General features: G+C 34.6%; 1 protein-coding gene across 2 annotated transcripts in view; it reads left to right on the forward strand.

Annotated features, from left to right (window-relative positions):
* Positions 1 to 2,322: 2,322 nt before the first annotated feature.
* LOC143231839 (DNA polymerase epsilon subunit 4-like) overlaps positions 2,323 to 17,959 on the forward strand; it is a 38,322-nt gene continuing 22,685 nt past the window's right edge. The window contains exons 1-2 of one of the 2 annotated variants that reach the window (XM_076466540.1): positions 2,323 to 2,588; positions 16,264 to 16,348. In XM_076466540.1, coding sequence (XP_076322655.1) covers positions 2,349 to 2,588; positions 16,264 to 16,348 — 325 coding nt within the window. In that variant the 5' untranslated portion in view covers positions 2,323 to 2,348. The remainder of the gene's footprint in view (positions 2,589 to 16,263; positions 16,349 to 17,959) is intronic. The other variant, XM_076466551.1, reaches the window with a different exon arrangement.

Here is a 17,959-nt window from a genome sequence, read left to right on the forward strand (position 1 = left end):
ATTATAGAGATTTCATCTATAATATTATATATATATATAGAGAGAGACAGAGATTATAGAAAAGATAATATAGAATGAACAGTTAGTTTAAAATGTTTAATGAAACATTTAAAACTGTGAGAATTAAACATCCTCTTTAAAAGGTGTTTGATTATATTTAACCAACAGTGGTTTAAACCTTGGAATTGGTTTAGTTTCGAATTTCATGCAAAGCTGCTTGAGGTCTATCTGCGCTAGCCGTCCGTAATTTAACAGTGTAAGACTAGAGAGAAGGCAACTAGTCATCACCACATCACTCTTGCGCTATTCTTTCATCAGCGATTAGTTGCATTGATCCGTCACAGTATAACAACCCCACAGCTGAAAGGGCAAGCATGTTTGGTGGGAAAGGGACTCGAACTCGCGACCCTCAGATTACGAGTCGAGTGCCTTAACCACCTGGCCATGCCAGGCCAAACCTTTCGAAATTTAGGGCTAAAAAGAACAAAGTTAAAATAGTATGGTAATAAAGTGTTTTCCTGAAAACATAAAGAATTAGACGAGGCGTGGCCTACTGCTTAGTTCGCCGGATAATAAATAAGAATGTCCAAAATATGTGTCCCATTGCCACAAAATCACAATCTGTACTTTGGATTCGTGGGTAAGCTACAAGATCGAAGTTAAATCTTCGATCAGATAAGAGCAGCTAAGAGTTAGTGTTAGGTGCTGTTCAATCAGGAATATAATACGCTACAACAGTATCGTGGTCAGCTTTAGAGTGGAAAATTAAAACTGCAACGTTTTATCCATAGTAACGAGCTATCTTCAAGAAGAGCAAAAGGTTTTTATTGAATTTGGTTTGATTAATAAGAGTAAAGAATATTTAATCAAAACATATAAGAAGTACATATAACTACATATAAATACAATGGATATTATAATACCTTAATTTTATTAACTACAAATTAACTAGAGAAACAATATTTTAAATAAATTATATGTAAAATAAAATACATTAAATGTTATGATCTTTCGACGAGTTCTGTAGATTTGCAACCTATACTTATATAAGAGAAAAACAAGTTTATTTATTTGTTTTTTGTTCGCGAACTACTCCGTGGCCTTTGAACCCACCTCAGTCAAAATTGGTAGGCTGATACAATGGACCAATAACTGTTATAAAACGGCTAATAGTTGACCATACTCACCCTGGATTACAGTCAAAATATATTTGTTTATAAAATATCTCCACAATCTTGGGCAATTTTTAATTATGAAATGTTTCATTTTGAATTTTTTTTTTAGTTTTGTCGGATAATATATATATGAATGTCAAAGATTAGAGAAAAGATAGCAACCAAACCACAAAGTCAATCATTTAAAGTAGCAAGACTACATCTGAAAACCCCTTCATTTTCATGTGGTCAGTTTTACATTGGTTCAACAGCAGGGTAACCAAGAAATCTCTTCATTTTGCCACAGGAAATAGGAAGAACTTCTAATGTGATCAATCAAATATCATTCTTACTATCAACAAACACTGAGACTGTATAGAATGTGTTATATATATGTAGAATGTGTTTGTTATGAATTTTGCGCAAAACTAAACTTTCTTCATTTAGCAGTTAAAGGCTAGAGAAAATGCAGCTAGTCATTATTACCCACCGCCAACTGTTGATCTACTTTTATACCAGCGAATAGTGGTAATTAACTGAAACATTATAACGCACACACGGCTGTAAATAGGGATTAGTATAGATAGTAAAATAATTGTAAGACTATTTCTATTATGTGGAGTAACATGTAGTGAAATAAAGTAGTTGTAAGGTAAATGAGATATGAAATTAATTATGCATATAAATACAAATTCTGGTTTTGCTTTATTAGTTCAAGGCCCTATATTCAATACTTACACCACCAGACGGAGGACGTGTGCCCCAGCTTGAAGGAAACTAAGAAAGGAAAAGTGGCCAATTCTTCTAAAATTGTGTTATTTATGAGTGTCTTAGGTACATGTTAAGTAACTATTTCAATATTTTACCTTTACTGGTGGACAAAATCGAATATGTTGTGTTTACTAAAAGTATAAAGATGGAGAATTAATTATGATACAGTTCTAAACTTCTAAAACAGAGTGAAACATTTACTTTTTTCATTATATTATGAGTGTTTGTAAGGTTTTTTATTACGTATAATAATAATGAAGGAAATAAGGCAATACATATCTCAGGAAGGTTGGTCTGGGTATCAACACTTTTACTAATAAAGCAGAGAACAACATTTCAACTTTCTTAAGGTCATCTTCAGGTTGTACTCTGCTTTAAAAGTATTAATGCCCATATCAGCCGTCCAGAGGGCGATATAGTAAAATGGCGGCAAATGATATTGAAGTAATGGATCGAGAGTCTGACAGTTCTTCACCTGAAACAGAAATTGTCAATATTGATGCAGATGAAAATATAGAAAAGGCAGAAGAAAAATCATCTAACAACACCAAAACGGAAAAATTAGTTCGGATACCGCTCACAAGAGTTAAGCATTTAATGAAACTTGATCCAGATGTTACATTAGCAAGCCAGGAAGCAGTTTTTCTCATTGCCAGAGCCACGGTAAATAATAATTACATAAGTATATTTGGTTTAATTAGTGTTACAAGCAGTAATAGGCTGTGTTGGTAAAAGTTGGAGGTAGCATTTAAAACATGTTCGGACAAACGAAGCACCTTTTTTCTTGTACTTGTGGATTCTCAGTATTGTGTTGCAATTACTTTCAGTTTTAGCCACTTTATGGCTACAACTGCCCTTTTGGTCGAGTTTAGGCCTACCGGATGTTAATTGCATACTACTGCCGTAATTGAAAATATATTATTATTCAGTCTTTCAGTTAGGCCGATCATATGTACAATTCTACAAAAGTAATTGGTATTGAGAACCGTACTTTTTACCGTATTTACAACAGAAAAGACATTTTTGTCTAAAAAAGTTTTAAAACGTATTTCAGACTGACCTCCACCAACTATGACTATTAGGACAAAAGGTGAATATAAGATGACAATATTATATTATAGTTACTTAGGACTAGCAGTATGTTATTAAATAAGATAATTTACAGTAGTACACTCAACAGTTGATCTGTCTTTTAATAATATTAACTTTAATCAAAGTAAACTACTAGTACTACATAGATCAGAACAAAACATATGTACTTAGTAGTAGTAATAATGACCAAGCTACAGTACATTATTTTTCCCGGGATTTTTATTTCTGCATTTTTGTTATCCCTTAAAAAACCCAGGGATTTGGCAGCCAGAAATCCATTTATCTCATCTAAGCTAATTTGTTACCCTACTACAGTTCACCATAGAACTGTTTCTTACCGTGAAATGGGCACTTACACCAGAGTTGTGGATGTCTCCAACATTTACCTACATATACTGATAGTGCCCTTGGGGAGGTTTATTAATTTTAGACTCGTCTTAGCACCTTATGTTATCAAGCAGTACCAGAGTTATGGGTGTCTCCAACATTTACCTACATATACTGATAGTGCCCTTTGGGTGGTTTATTACTTTCAGACTCGTCTCAGCACCTTACTTATGTTATCAAGCAGTCTGAGCTTTAAACGACATTTCTGTTCTATGAGGCTGCAATTTCTTTATAACATGAATGATTGGCTTCTTCTTAACAGATATTAACCACTATTACTTGGCAGTTCCTTTCAGTGGTGGACTAGTTAGAAATTGTTCCTCTGACCCACTCAATATCTCGTTCATTTGGTGGTGTTTCTCAACACTCGTATCAGTTGGGCCTGGCTTTAATCTTTACAAATTCATTCAGTAGATCTGTCAGTTTGCTGCACCCTCTTGTCTCAGTCACTTGCTGTTCATTATGTTCTATTGCTTTTGGGAATATAGACACACATGACATCACTGATATCTTCAGTGGGCATGTCACCTTATTCGGGATCCCCTTTCTTCTCCCATTTCCTTTTAATTTTCCCTGTGAAATGATCAGTTTTGGTTGTTGTACAAACCCCATACTTTGGAATGATTTCTCCTTGGCATCTGGATCTCTATCTTTTTATGGATGCATCTCTTTATGGGGTACAAAAGCTACTTGCATGTCAGTATTCTTCAATTTCTCACCACACGTCAAGCATTGCATCGTTTTCTTCTTCCTGCCTGACATTGTCTGGTAATGGTTTATTCAGACAGTTCTGTGGTAGGAGCACATATCAACCACTGAGAAACACCTCCAGATGTTTCTGTTTTTTGGACATTGGCTTTTATATACTGGTTCTTTGCACATAGCATTCATCTTATTGTGTTTCATGTGCCAGTTGTTTTTCACTCTGGTCATTGATCATTTTTCATGCCTCAAACAAGTATATCCAACAAGGTAGATGTTACAGCCTTCAACTCTGTTACCTTGCTTTCGGGGCACAGATAGCCTAGTTGCTCTGTGCCATAAAACACCAAACCAACCAGCCTTGCTTTGGTCACCTGTACCTTATCCTAAGGTCTGGTAGTCAATGTCTTCAGCCAGTAGTGGTTACACAAGTATCCAGTTCCTTCATTGACTGATTTATTTAATCAACTTATTGTCAGTTTATTCTGATTTGCTCACTATTGACCAGCTCAATCTTGGTTTCTACGTTCTGATTTACTCACTATTGATCAGCTCAATCTCGGTTTCTACGTTCTGATTTACTCACTATTGATCAGCTCAATCTCGGTTTCTACGTTCTGATTTACTCACTATTGATCAGCTCAATCTTGGTTTCTACGTTCTGATTTACTCACTATTGATCAGCTCAATCTTGGTTTCTACGTTCTGATTTAGTCACTATTGATCAGCTCAATCTCGGCTTCTACATTCTGATTTACTCACTATTGTTCAGCTCAATCTCGGTTTCTACATTCTGATTTACTTACAATTGTACAGCTCAATCTTGGTTTCTACATTCTGATTTACTCACTATTGAACAGCTCAATCTTGGTTTCTACATTCTGATTTACTCACTATTGAACAGCTCAATCTCGGTTTCTACATTCTGATTCACTCACTATTAATCAGCTCAATCTTGGTTTCTACATTCTGATTTACTCACTATTGAACAGCTCAATCTCGGTTTCTACATTCTGATTTACTCACTATTCAACAGCTCAATCTCGGTTTCTACATTCTGATTTACTCACTATTGAACAGCTCAATCTCGGTTTCTACATTCTGATTTACTCACTATTGAACAGCTCAATCTTGGTTTCTACATTCTGATTTACTCACAATTAAACAGCTTAATCTTGGTTTCTACATTCTGATTTACTCACTATTGAACAGCTCAATCTTGGTTTCTACATTCTGATTTACTCACTATTGAACAGCTCAATCTCGGTTTTTACATTCTGATTTTCTTACAATTGAACAGCTCAATCTCGGTTTCTACATTCTGATTTACTCACTATTGAACAGCTCAATCTTAGTTCCTTCGTTTCTCCTATTTCATTTCCCATCTTATCACTGACTAGATCTGGATAGGTTTCTGTGCTCTGGGATCTTCATTGTTATAGTTCCTGTATGTGTTCCTTCTGAGGTACACATTTCCAACTCTTTATCCTCTTTCAGTTCTCCTCCCATTGTGACCTTTCATTTTCTACCCACACAAACTGAGTTCATTTTTTGGTTCAAATTGACTGTCCTTCATGATTTCTTCCTCCTGGAATTTATTCCAGGTGTTCTCTCATTAGATTCAGCACCTTACTTTTTACCTTGCTTCTTGTCTTTGTCATTCATTAGAGGAAATTTTACACTCTGGCATGTGGACCATAACCAGTACATTTGTCTCCCATTATCTATATTATATCACAGTTTCTTCTCAACTGGGGTTTTGTATTCCACCTGTGGCTATTCTTCAGACTTCAGTGCAATTCTTACTGGTTAGTTTCTGTTCATACTTTCTTTTCAGGAGCCTTCTCTTTATTCATCATTATGTGAATCCTGCTTTGTCACAATTGGTGCCTAACCAGGTATTTTTTAACATGAAATCTGTGCTGTATACACATGATTCATGCTTTATTTTCCATGGCTTTGCACACACACCATTCAGATTGGGTGTTGCACGAGATCACTTGAATAACTTTGTGATGTTTTTGCTCCATATGCTTGCCCCATATGACCCATGGACTGCATGGGTGAAGCAAAAGAGGATTGCTGCCCATACCTGGCATGAATAATTCTGTTTGGTTTGCTTTTCAAAATATAGTTTCATGGTTACTGCTTCAGGCGATAATGTTCTTCTAGACCCTCCTTACCACTTTCCAGTTCTGTCTTACTTGAATGGTGGACCTTGAAGGCATTTTTCTGAATGAGTACCACATTAACCATTATAGCCATTCTGTTACAGGTGGTTTTTTGTGGCTTATTTGTGATAACCAATTACAACAGAGTGAAACATCAAACATGCAGTTCACCCCTCAGTTGGGATTCTTTCTTCTGCCTTCACATGGATGTTGGTATCTCGTGGGCAGGTTTTGGATTTAGAGTGAAACAATCAACATTAGTCTTCAGGTTATCTATCTTCCTCCCTCGATTTCCTCCGTCTGTGTTGTTGGTTTCAAGGGTTACAATGGTGGTGCGTGGGATTGTTCCAGTTCTGTTATTGGCTCTCCTTTGTTCTCTCTTTTTACAGGAGTGTTATTAACATTTGGATGGTACTGGCCAGTTTCACAGTTAGGGGAATTGACTGCATGCAATAGACAGCCTTTTGACAACCCAATGTCAAGTTCTCAGAACAATAGCTCAAAGCTAATCCTAGTATTACACCCATAAACTGAAGTGAGTCTTAATCCCCCAGTTCTTGGGTTTCAGGTAAAAACTGTGTGTTGGTTATGGTACCCTCACAGGTAGGTTTTGGATGTAGCTGACTTATCAAGTGTGGTCTGCTGCTCTCTTTTCATTCTATACACAGGGGCATATTGTTTGTTTATATATTTTTATCTGGTATTGAGTTACAGTACATTTCTATGGTTAGGATCACTTTCTCTTCCACTTGGATGTGCTTCTTTCATTGTCTGATCTTGTATCTCAAACATTCCACAGTTGGGTAAAGAGTATACCTCACTCAGAAGTTCCCAACTTCTGAGCTTCAGATCCGATTCTCTCATTTCCAGAGTTATCCTTTGGATGCTTTTGATAGATACTTCTGTTGTTCCGTCACATTGGTCTCTCCTCTTTTTCAATGTGTGATTCTTGCTAATCTTGTGAGAGAAGGTAAGTACCTATCTGAAATACATTTTGAATGAAGGAAAATTATAACTCACTTGTTTAGTCTGATTTCTAAATATGAACTGTCACACTATGGGAAAAGTTATAGATTTAGATTAGGTCTAATAGTAAATCCATAAATTAAGCTAATGTAATGTGAAATAATTTTTATGATGGTATTGAGAATTAAAAATATTTGTAATTAATAATTATTACAGAGTGACCTTAAAATCTATTAATGAGAGAAATAGTGTAATATCACGCCAAGTGATCATGTGATGTGATATTTCCCATCCATTTTAAATATTACATGACTGCACATTTTTTATTAACCCTTTTGTGACGGGATCAGTATAGTATACATGAGTTTGTCTACACATTTCCACACATTAAATATGCACACTATAACATTTGATACAGCATGTGTATCTTTACATAATGTGGTACACTTTTGGTAAAGATTACAAGTGTTTTGTACACAAAAAATCAGATTTTTAATGAAATATTTTTACTAATGTTTTGTTTGAAATATTGATTCTGTTTTGTTACTAGTCTGAGTACAAAGTGATTTCATGTTATGATTCAAAAATCTATTATTTGCACAAAAATCTCAAATATTATTTTTTCTGTAATTTCTAGAACCTTCTAAATGCATTTCAAATATTTGTTTTCACTAATACTATATTTCATGTTGTTTTATATAAATATGTGGTCCTGTTACTTGGCCAACATTGTAACATTTATAAAAATATACATTGGTTTCTTCATGCTAGAATTACTACATATTATAACATAAATCTACATATGTTTAGTCTAAGTAGTTTAAGTCTCATAATGTTATACATTTATATTGACATTCTAATCATGCCTAACTAACATTAAATAAGTTGCATTGACTTGGTCATATGCACATGTGTTACATATCCAATAATATAAAACTAACCTTTAGTCTTTGCTGTGTTGTAGTAGACTAGTATTTTGTAATATAGATTCCCATTTCAATTATTATACATTATATATATATGTATATAAATTATTACTATTTAGAAATAAATTACTAAACATGTTTTTCTTAAAATATAAAGCAATAAATCAAGAAGTAAATAAAACAATTCTCTGTTCTCTCTACATATATTGAAATGAGTGTATGTGAGGACTGTTTCTAAGAGTGGAAAGAAGTGAATGTGTTTGATTCAGTATATAATCCATATCTCAGTAAAATAAAAAGATATGAGATTGTTTTTTTTTATATTCTAGCTTGTTAATATTAGTAATTTGAGTTCCTAACTTGTATGGAACTATACACTTGGTATTTTGACATCACAAACATCTAATTCTAAACAGTGGTGTATTCAACATACCATGTGACTCACTAAAATATGTATTTAGATGTGTTCTTTTAATATTTACTTTTAAATTAAGAAAATTCATATATGATTGTAAAGTTTGAATTATAATCTACAGTTTGATTCCAAATTTATTGACAAAATAGTTCAATAAAATTTGAATGCAAGTCAACAAGCGAGATAACATGACCCTAGCACAGAACGATTGATCACTTTGTTATAATAAGGACATAATGAACAACTTGGCCCTTTTGAGTGTGATGTGTTACTAATTTTCTTTAATTATATAGTATGACATAATCTCATTCTTTAGAACAGTATCTAATAATTATAGTATTATAATTAAGTAGTCCTTGTATTTGTTATTTATCTTCTTACCATTGTCGTTTATGTAAGTTTAGTATATTTATATCAATCTTGAATAGATTTTAACCTTGGCCACTTGAAATAAGGAATTAGATAATCAGTAGGTTTTTCACATCAGAGAAGTCCCTCACTAATTACAGATGTCAGTAGGTTTTTCACACCAGAGAAGTCTCTCACTAATTACAGATGTCAGTAGGTTTTTCACGCCAGAGTAGTCTCTCACTAATTACAGATGTCAGTAGGTTTTTCACGCCAGAGTAGTCTCTCACTAATTACAGATGTCAGTAGGTTTTTCATGCCAGAGTAGTCTCTCACTAATTACAGATGTCAGTAGGTTTTTCACGCCAGAGTAGTCTCTCACTAATTACAGATGTCAGTAGGTTTTTCACCAGAGTAGTCTCTCACTAATTACAGATGTCAGTAGGTTTTTCACGCCAGAGTAGTCTCTCACTAATTACAGATGTCAGTAGGTTTTTCATGCCAGAGTAGTCTCTCACTAATTATAGATGTCAGTAGGTTTTTCACGCCAGAGTAGTCTCTCAGTAATTAGAGATGTCAGTAGGTTTTTCACACCAGAGAAGTTCCTCACTAATTACAGATAATAAATCAGTTTCTCACACCAGAGAAGCCCCTCATTAACTATATGGATGAAGTTTTTTGTGGTGGGAAAGTATTTAAAGAATAGGACTAGACTTTGCTGACCAGGTGCTGATATACAGAATATTATAGGGTGAGATAACAGTTTTGTTATTAATATCAAATAACATTTCCTTTTTGCAATACATGGGACATTAGAAATAATAAATGGTAGGATACCTCCCTACCATAAATGGAGTGAAGAACTCCAGAGGTTTATAAAGAAACACATTGTGATTAATTGGAGTGATTTCTTGGGCTAGACGTAAGAAGTATTCACTTATGAGGAAAGACTGGGGGATTTAAAATACATATTCTACAGGGCAAGAGAAGGTTTTCCCTGGGGTTTTAGAAGCCAGAGACCAGATGAGCAAATACCTTTTTAATTTTGCATGGACCAATAGTTGATATTTGTAGCTGTATTAAGGATTTTGTATTACATGGAATAGTTAAACACATATTTAATAGATGGCTCTTTATGACAATACAAACACTTGAGTGGTGATAATTTAAACCACACATTTAGAATTCATTCATTGGCATGACTGAAGGTTTGAGAATGAAGTCTTTATGGCTGTGTTCTGCTGTTAATAGTAACATTAATAGAATTTTATTACATGTTGAAGAGTTATTGTCCACTAGTTAGATCTCCTTTTGAAGAATATGTACAGTTTTCCATGTCTAAGATAAAGCAGTGGCTTACTGGAAAGAATTTAGATGAAGTCTGCCAAGAAATGAAGTCCAGAAATGGACAAGTTATCTTACATGGCCAGTTTAAGATCTCTTATACCTTACCTTAAGGTTGTACGATAGAAAGTAGTCTTACTGAAGTCTACAATTTTATCCAGCAACCAATAGGATAAAAACTACCCATTTCTTTGTACTGTGTGTTCTTAAGATAATAGGATGAGAGGACAAGAACAGATAGGTTAGGTTACAGTCAGTACAGTTTTATTTTTATAACAGGGTGACAGGCTTAATGAAAATGTATCCCAGAACAGCTGGTATGGGTATTAATACTTGTATTGATATGGAGAGAACAACGTTTCAACCTTCCTCGGTCATCTTCAGGTTAAGAAAGACTTAATGAGGGCATGTTATTGGCAGTAGTGGCAGCCAGTACTTTTCCAGACTTGAATTGGGTATTCAGTGAAATGTAGAGTGTGAACGATAGCCTTGAGGACTAGTTGGTTCCTTATGGATGTGCAAGGATAGCCTTGCAGGGCTAGTTGGTTCCTTATGGATGTGCAAGGATAGCCTTGCAGGGCTAGTTGGTTCCTTATGGATGTGCAAGGATAGCCTTGCAGGGCTAGTTGGTTCCTTATGGATGTGCAAGGATAGCCTTGCAGGGCTAGTTGGTTCCTTATGGATGTGCAAGGATAGCCTTGCAGGGCTAGTTGGTTCCTTATGGATGTGCAAGGATAGCCTTGCAGGGCTAGTTGGTTCCTTATGGATGTGCAAGGATAGCCTTGCAGGGCTAGTTGGTTCCTTATGGATGTGCAAGGATAGCCTTGCAGGGCTAGTTGGTTCCTTATGGATGTGCAAGGATAGCCTTGCAAGAGTAGTTGGTTCCTTATGGATGTGCAAGGATAGCCTTGCAGGGCTAGTTGGTTCCTTATGGATGTGCAAGGATAGCCTTGCAGGGCCAGTTGGTTCCTTATGGATGTGCAAGGATAGCCTTGCAAGAGTAGTTGGTTCCTTATCATGCTATATACTTATCATTCAACTTGAAAGGTGTGATTTGAACAGTATGTTGCTTGTGACAGCTCACCCCGAAAGGTGTGATTTGAACAGTATGTTGCCTGTGACAGCTCACCCCGAAAGGTGTGATTTGAACAGTATGTTGCCTGTGACAGCTCACCCCGAAAGGTGTGATTTGAACAGTATGCTGCTTGTGACAGCTCACCCGGAAAGGTGTGATTTGAACAGTATGTTGCTTGTGACAGCTCACCCGAAGGTGTGATTTGAACAGTATGTTGCTTGTGACAGCTCACCCGAAGGTGTGATTTGAACAGTATGTTGCTTGTGACAGCTCACCCGAAGGTGTGATTTGAACAGTATGTTGCTTGTGACAGCTCACCCGAAGGTGTGATTTGAACAGTATGTTGCCTGTGACAGCTCACCCGAAGGTGTGATTTGAACAGTATGCTGCTTGTGACAGCTCACCCGAAGGTGTGATTTGAACAGTATGTTGCTTGTGACAGCTCACCGCGAAAGGTGTGATTTGAACAGTATGTTGCTTGTGACAGCTCACCCCGAAAGGTGTGATTTGAACAGTATGTTGCTTGTGACAGCTCACCCGGAAAGGTGTGATTTGAACAGTATGTTGCTTGTGACAGCTCACCCGAAGGTGTGATTTGAACAGTATGTTGCTTGTGACAGCTCATCCGAAGGTGTGATTTGAACAGTATGTTGCTTGTGACAGCTCACCCCGAAAGGTGTGATTTGAACAGTATGCTGCTTGTGACAGCTCACCCCGAAAGGTGTGATTTGAACAGTATGCTGCTTGTGACAGCTCACCCGAAGGTGTGATTTGAACAGTATGTTGCTTGTGACAGCTCACCCGAAGGTGTGATTTGAACAGTATGTTGCTTGTGACAGCTCACCCGAAGGTGTGATTTGAACAGTATGTTGCTTGTGACAGCTCACCCGAAGGTGTGATTGGAACGGTATGTTGCTTGTGACAGCTCACCCGGAAAGGTGTGATTTGAACGGTATGTTGCTTGTGACAGCTCACCCCGAAAGGTGTGATTTGAACAGTATGTTGCTTGTGACAGCTCACCCGGAAAGGTGTGATTTGAACAGTATGTTGCTTGTGACAGCTCACCCCGAAAGGTGTGATTTGAAAAGTATGTTGCTTGTGACAGCTCACCCCGAAAGGTGTGATTTGAACAGTATGTTGCTTGTGACAGCTCACCCCGAAATGTGTGATTTGAACAGTATGTTGCTTGTGACAGCTCACCCGGAAAGGTGTGATTTGAACAGTATGTTGCTTGTGACAGCTCACTCTGTAAATTAAACCATATGGAGAGAAGATGTAGTTTTTGTATCTAGTGACTTGTTCACATATATTACTTATACACTTGTGAATTGTTTGTGAGGATTATCTTGAGAATGTTGGCATTGGTCTCATGTTTGTCAGTTTGAATCCCAGTCTGTAGATAGTGACCTTATGATCTTAAGTGTGCTCATATTGTACTCCACAAAGTACCTGATTTGTGTGTTTAAATCTGTTAATAATTAGGTAACATTCATTTAGTTGGTTAATATGAATGATAAGTTGAAAGAGTTAGACATACACAGTACATTGTTAAGAGTGATGAACTTTAAAAACACAGCTATGCCAATATATTTATTTTTTCATATTTATATGTGCATACAGTCTATTTACTAACCTATACTAAATACATTCACAACCAGTTTTCAGGTGGAACCTTCATTCTTAACACTCCTACGAAAAGACGCTTCTAGTCCTGATTTCTCCAAGCCCGTTCCCCTGGCTGTGGTTTCGCTAGATAGTAGATACGGACAGTGGGAATCTCGTTAATCCATTCATTAATGGATTTAAATGGCAATTTCATTTAAATACAAAATTATAAGCCTAATATTAATAACCTTTCAAGTTGCTCTGGGGCCTATCAGGCCCCACTTTTCATAGGAGTGTTAACTGGTTTTAACCAGTAATGTCTGATGTGATTTAAACTGTTTATTAGATGTGTGTTAGGCCTAAACCTTGTCACTAAGTGTTATGTCAAGTTATTCCCATATGGTGTATATTTTAAAAAATCATTCTTGATTCAGTAGTGAAATGCAAAGTTCCATTTGAGGTAAAACCAAATGTGATTAGTCTATTTTCCAGGTACATTCTTACTAACAAACATATACACAAATAACTATCATTTTATGTATAAATACATGGAAATGTACACAAACAAGTACCATTATATATATATAAATACGAGAAAAATATATACAGAAACAAGTACAATTATATATACAAATACGTGGAAACATACACACAAACAAGTATCATTATATATATAAATGCATGAAAACATATTCACAAACAAGTATCATTATATATATAAATACATGAAAACATATTCACAAACAAGTATCATTATATATATAAATACATAGAAACATGCACAAACAACTACCATTAGATATATAAGTACATGTAAAGGTGTACACAAACAAGTACCAATACATATATAAATACATGGAAACGTGTACACAAACAAGTACCATTATATATGTAAGTACATTGAAATGTACACAGAAAAGTACCATTATATTTATAAATACATGGAAGCGTTACACAAAAAAAACTACTAGTGTACAAATACATTGAAACATACACACAACTACTATAATATAAATATATTGAAACATACACACAAACAACTACTGTTATACACTGCTGACCAAAATCTTAAGGCCAATGAAAGTAAAGAAAAAAATGCAATTTTCATTGTTAGACTCAACTACTTATTTGAGTAGAGCTTCGAAAGATGAAAATAAGAAAAGGGAAAATAAAAATAAAAAACTTTTTTAGAATTTAATAGGGAAAATGTGAACACTATGAAATTAGACTAAATATTAGCTGGTCAAAAGTTTAAGACCATACCAAAAAGAAGTCCTAAACAGGGTAGGAAATGCCCAAGAAAGAGGTCTCAGTAGTGACTTGCACAGCCATCATTGCGAATAACTTCAAACATTCGCTTTGGTATGGTTGATATAAGCATTTGCAGATGGCTGGCCGGAATGTTATTTTAAGTGGTGAAGATCGCTTCACGATGATCATGCACTGTTTGGAATTGACATCCATTTCTATAGACTTCCCTTGCCATCCACCCCGAAACATTTTCAGTGGGGTTCAGTTCGGGCAAACATGCTGGATGGTCCAAAAGAATCACTTTATTTGCCATGAAAAAGTCCTTGGTCCTGCAGGCATTGTGGATTGCAGAGTTGTCTGTCCTGCTGAAAGATCCAGTCAGCAAGTGAGGGCCTTCAGTCAATAAGGATGCTCTCTCGAACATGCCAGTGTAGCCAGCTGCTGTTTAACACCCCTATATAATCTGAAACTCCATTGTTCCATGGAAGGAGAAAGCACCCCAGATCATGATGGAACTTCCTCCACTGTGTCGTGTATAAAATGTCTATGGTGGGACATCCTTATTGTGCCAGTAACGTAGGAAGCCATCTGGACCAACTAGGTTAACTTTTTTCTCATCAGAGAACAAAGCCTTCGTCCACTTTTCTACTCCCCATGTTTAGTGCTTCTCAGCAAAGTTTGACTGAGCTGTCTTGTGGTGTGGAAGGAGGAGTTGTCTTTGAAAAGACTTGTGGTTTTTAAAGCATTTCGTAGATGCCATCTTATTGTTCTTGAGCTGCATTCTGCATCTGTAAGGGCCTTAATCTGGTTCAACAATTGGCTGGTGTCTTGCCAGACAACCTGTCAAATCTTCCTGCTCAACACTGGCAAAATTTTCTTGGGCCAACCACTTGAAATTCTCATTCCGTATCCCTCAGGGTCTTTTAAGAAATTTGCAACAGCAGTCTTACTACGCCCAATCTCTCCAGCAATGGCACGTTGAGAGAGACCTTGCCTTTGCAGCTCGACAATTCTGCCACGTTCAAACTTTTTCAACTTTTTAGCCTTTGTCATATTTTTACCCAATGTAACACAGGAGATGTTGGCAATACTAATGCTCAACACAAATGACTAAATTTCATCACGTGTTTACAGATTAACGCCTCGTTTCAGTATGGTCTTAAACTTTTGACCAGCTAGTATTTAGGCTAATTTCATAGTGTTCATTTTCCCTATTAAATGCTAAAAACGTTTTTATTTTTATTTTCCCTTCTCTTATTTTTATCTTTCGAAGCTCTACTCAAATAAGTGGTTGAGTCTAACAATGCAAAATGCATAATTTTTCTGTGTGTTCATTGGCCTTAAAATTTTGGCCAGCAGTGTATATAATACATTGAAACATTATGAACAAATAAGTTCATACTACTTCTGTTGAGCCCTTCATAAATATGACAGGTTGGATTGTTTAGAAAACGTGTTCCTGTCCTTCTTTCAGTGAGCTTTACTCACCACACTTTCCCCTTTTTTGTCAAGTTGGTAGTTAAATGTTTAACTCTTTTACTCATTATTAGGTTTGTGTTTCCATAAGTTTGTATCTGAATGTTTACTGTTTTTCAGGAACTGTTTGTTATCTCTGCTACTGAAGGTAGATGGAAGCTGTGTCTTTGCTCCTGTGTGTGTGCATGCATTTGTCAGCAAGATTTCTCAAAAATGACAGAATGACATTGGATGAAAGTTGATATACATTTGATTATGACCCAACTTAGAAGTGAATAGTTTTTTTGGTTGATCAAAGATCACGGTCACAAAAATATAAAAAAAAAATTGTTAACAGGGAGACAGATTTTTACATACTATTTTTGGGCTATCACTAAGTCAAAAATTAATGGTTTGATGAAACTTGGTGGATGTGTTTGGCATGTTATTAACTGTCCTGCCAAAGATAATCTGTGTCCATTGATAATGACAGACATGGTCAAAACTGCATGGCAGTGGTACCCATTCATGAGTGGGCCTCTAGATGACTGTATTAGGTGTTGTGTCTGTCAGTTTTTAACAGAATCTTTATTATTTTCAGGAACTTTTTGTTGACTCTTTAGCCAAGGAAGCATTTTCATTTACTTCTCAAGCTAAAAAGAAGACACTACAGAAAAAAGACATAGGTACATATACTGTTTGTAACTTGCTACATTCTGTAATTGTATAAAAAACAGTGATAAAGGCTGTAATTTTTAATTCTATGGTTTCCAGAATTGAAAATGTAATCAAATCTAAGAACTCTGCTGAAAGTTAATGGTTACAGATCACTGTAAATGAAAGTGGAAAAAATCTCCACCTGTGTTTTTTGCTTAATTTAAAAAGTTTTTTTTATTACTGTTTATTCATGTGTTATTATTTATTATTATAATGTTGATTGTGATGTTGTGTATTTTCAAGTGAAGCCTCTCAACATCAAACACAAAATTATAATGTTGTATATTAAAATAACTACTGAAAAAAATTAACACCTGAAATGTATATATGTTTATATATATAGTTAGATACTACTGAAAGTTCCTTATGACTTGTTTTTTATTGTTTATATATATATAGTTAGATACTACTGAAAGTTCCTTATGACTTGTTTTTATTGTTTATATATATATAGTTAGATACTACTGAAAGTTCCTTATGACTTGTTTTTATTGTTTATATATATATAGTTAGATACTACTGAAAGTTCCTTATGACTTGTTTTTTATTGTTTATATATATATATAGTTAGATACTACTGAAAATTCTTTATGACTTGTTTTTTATTGTTTATATATATATGTAGTTATGAAAGTTCCTTATGACTTGTTTTTTATTGTTTATACATATATATATATAGTTAGATACTACTGAAAGTTCCTTATGACTTGTTTTTTATTGTTTATATATATATAGTTAGATACAACTGAAAGTTCTTTGACTTGTTTTTTATTGTTTATACATATATATGTAGTTAGATACTACTGAAAGTTCCTTATGACTTGTTTTTTATTGTTTATACATATATATGTAGTTAGATACTACTGAAAGTTCCTTATGACTTGTTTTTTATTGTTTATATATATAGTTAGATACTACTGAGTTCTTAATGACTTGTTTTTTATTTTATATATATATATATATATAGTTAGATACTACTGAAAGTTCTTTATGACTTGTCTTTTATTGTTTATATATATATAGTTAGATACTACTGAAAGTTTGTTATGACTTGTTTTTTATTGTTTATATATATAGTTAGATACTACTGAAAGTTTGTTATGATTTGTTTTTTATTGTTTATATATAGTTAGATACTACTGAAAGTTCTTTATGACTTGTTTTTTTATTGTTTATATATATATAGTTAGATACTACTGAAAGTTCCTTATGACTTGTTTTTTATTGTTTATATATATATATAGTTAGATACTACTGAAAATTCTTTATGACTTGTTTTTTATTGTTTATATATATATGTAGTTATGAAAGTTCCTTATGACTTGTTTTTTATTGTTTATACATATATATATATAGTTAGATACTACTGAAAGTTCCTTATGACTTGTTTTTTATTGTTTATATATATATAGTTAGATACAACTGAAAGTTCTTTGACTTGTTTTTTATTGTTTATACATATATATGTAGTTAGATACTACTGAAAGTTCCTTATGACTTGTTTTTTATTGTTTATACATATATATGTAGTTAGATACTACTGAAAGTTCCTTATGACTTGTTTTTTATTGTTTATATAT

Source organism: Tachypleus tridentatus, chromosome 1 (genome assembly GCF_004210375.1).
Source record: "Tachypleus tridentatus isolate NWPU-2018 chromosome 1, ASM421037v1, whole genome shotgun sequence".
Taxonomy (NCBI): Eukaryota; Metazoa; Arthropoda; class Merostomata; order Xiphosura; family Limulidae; genus Tachypleus; species Tachypleus tridentatus.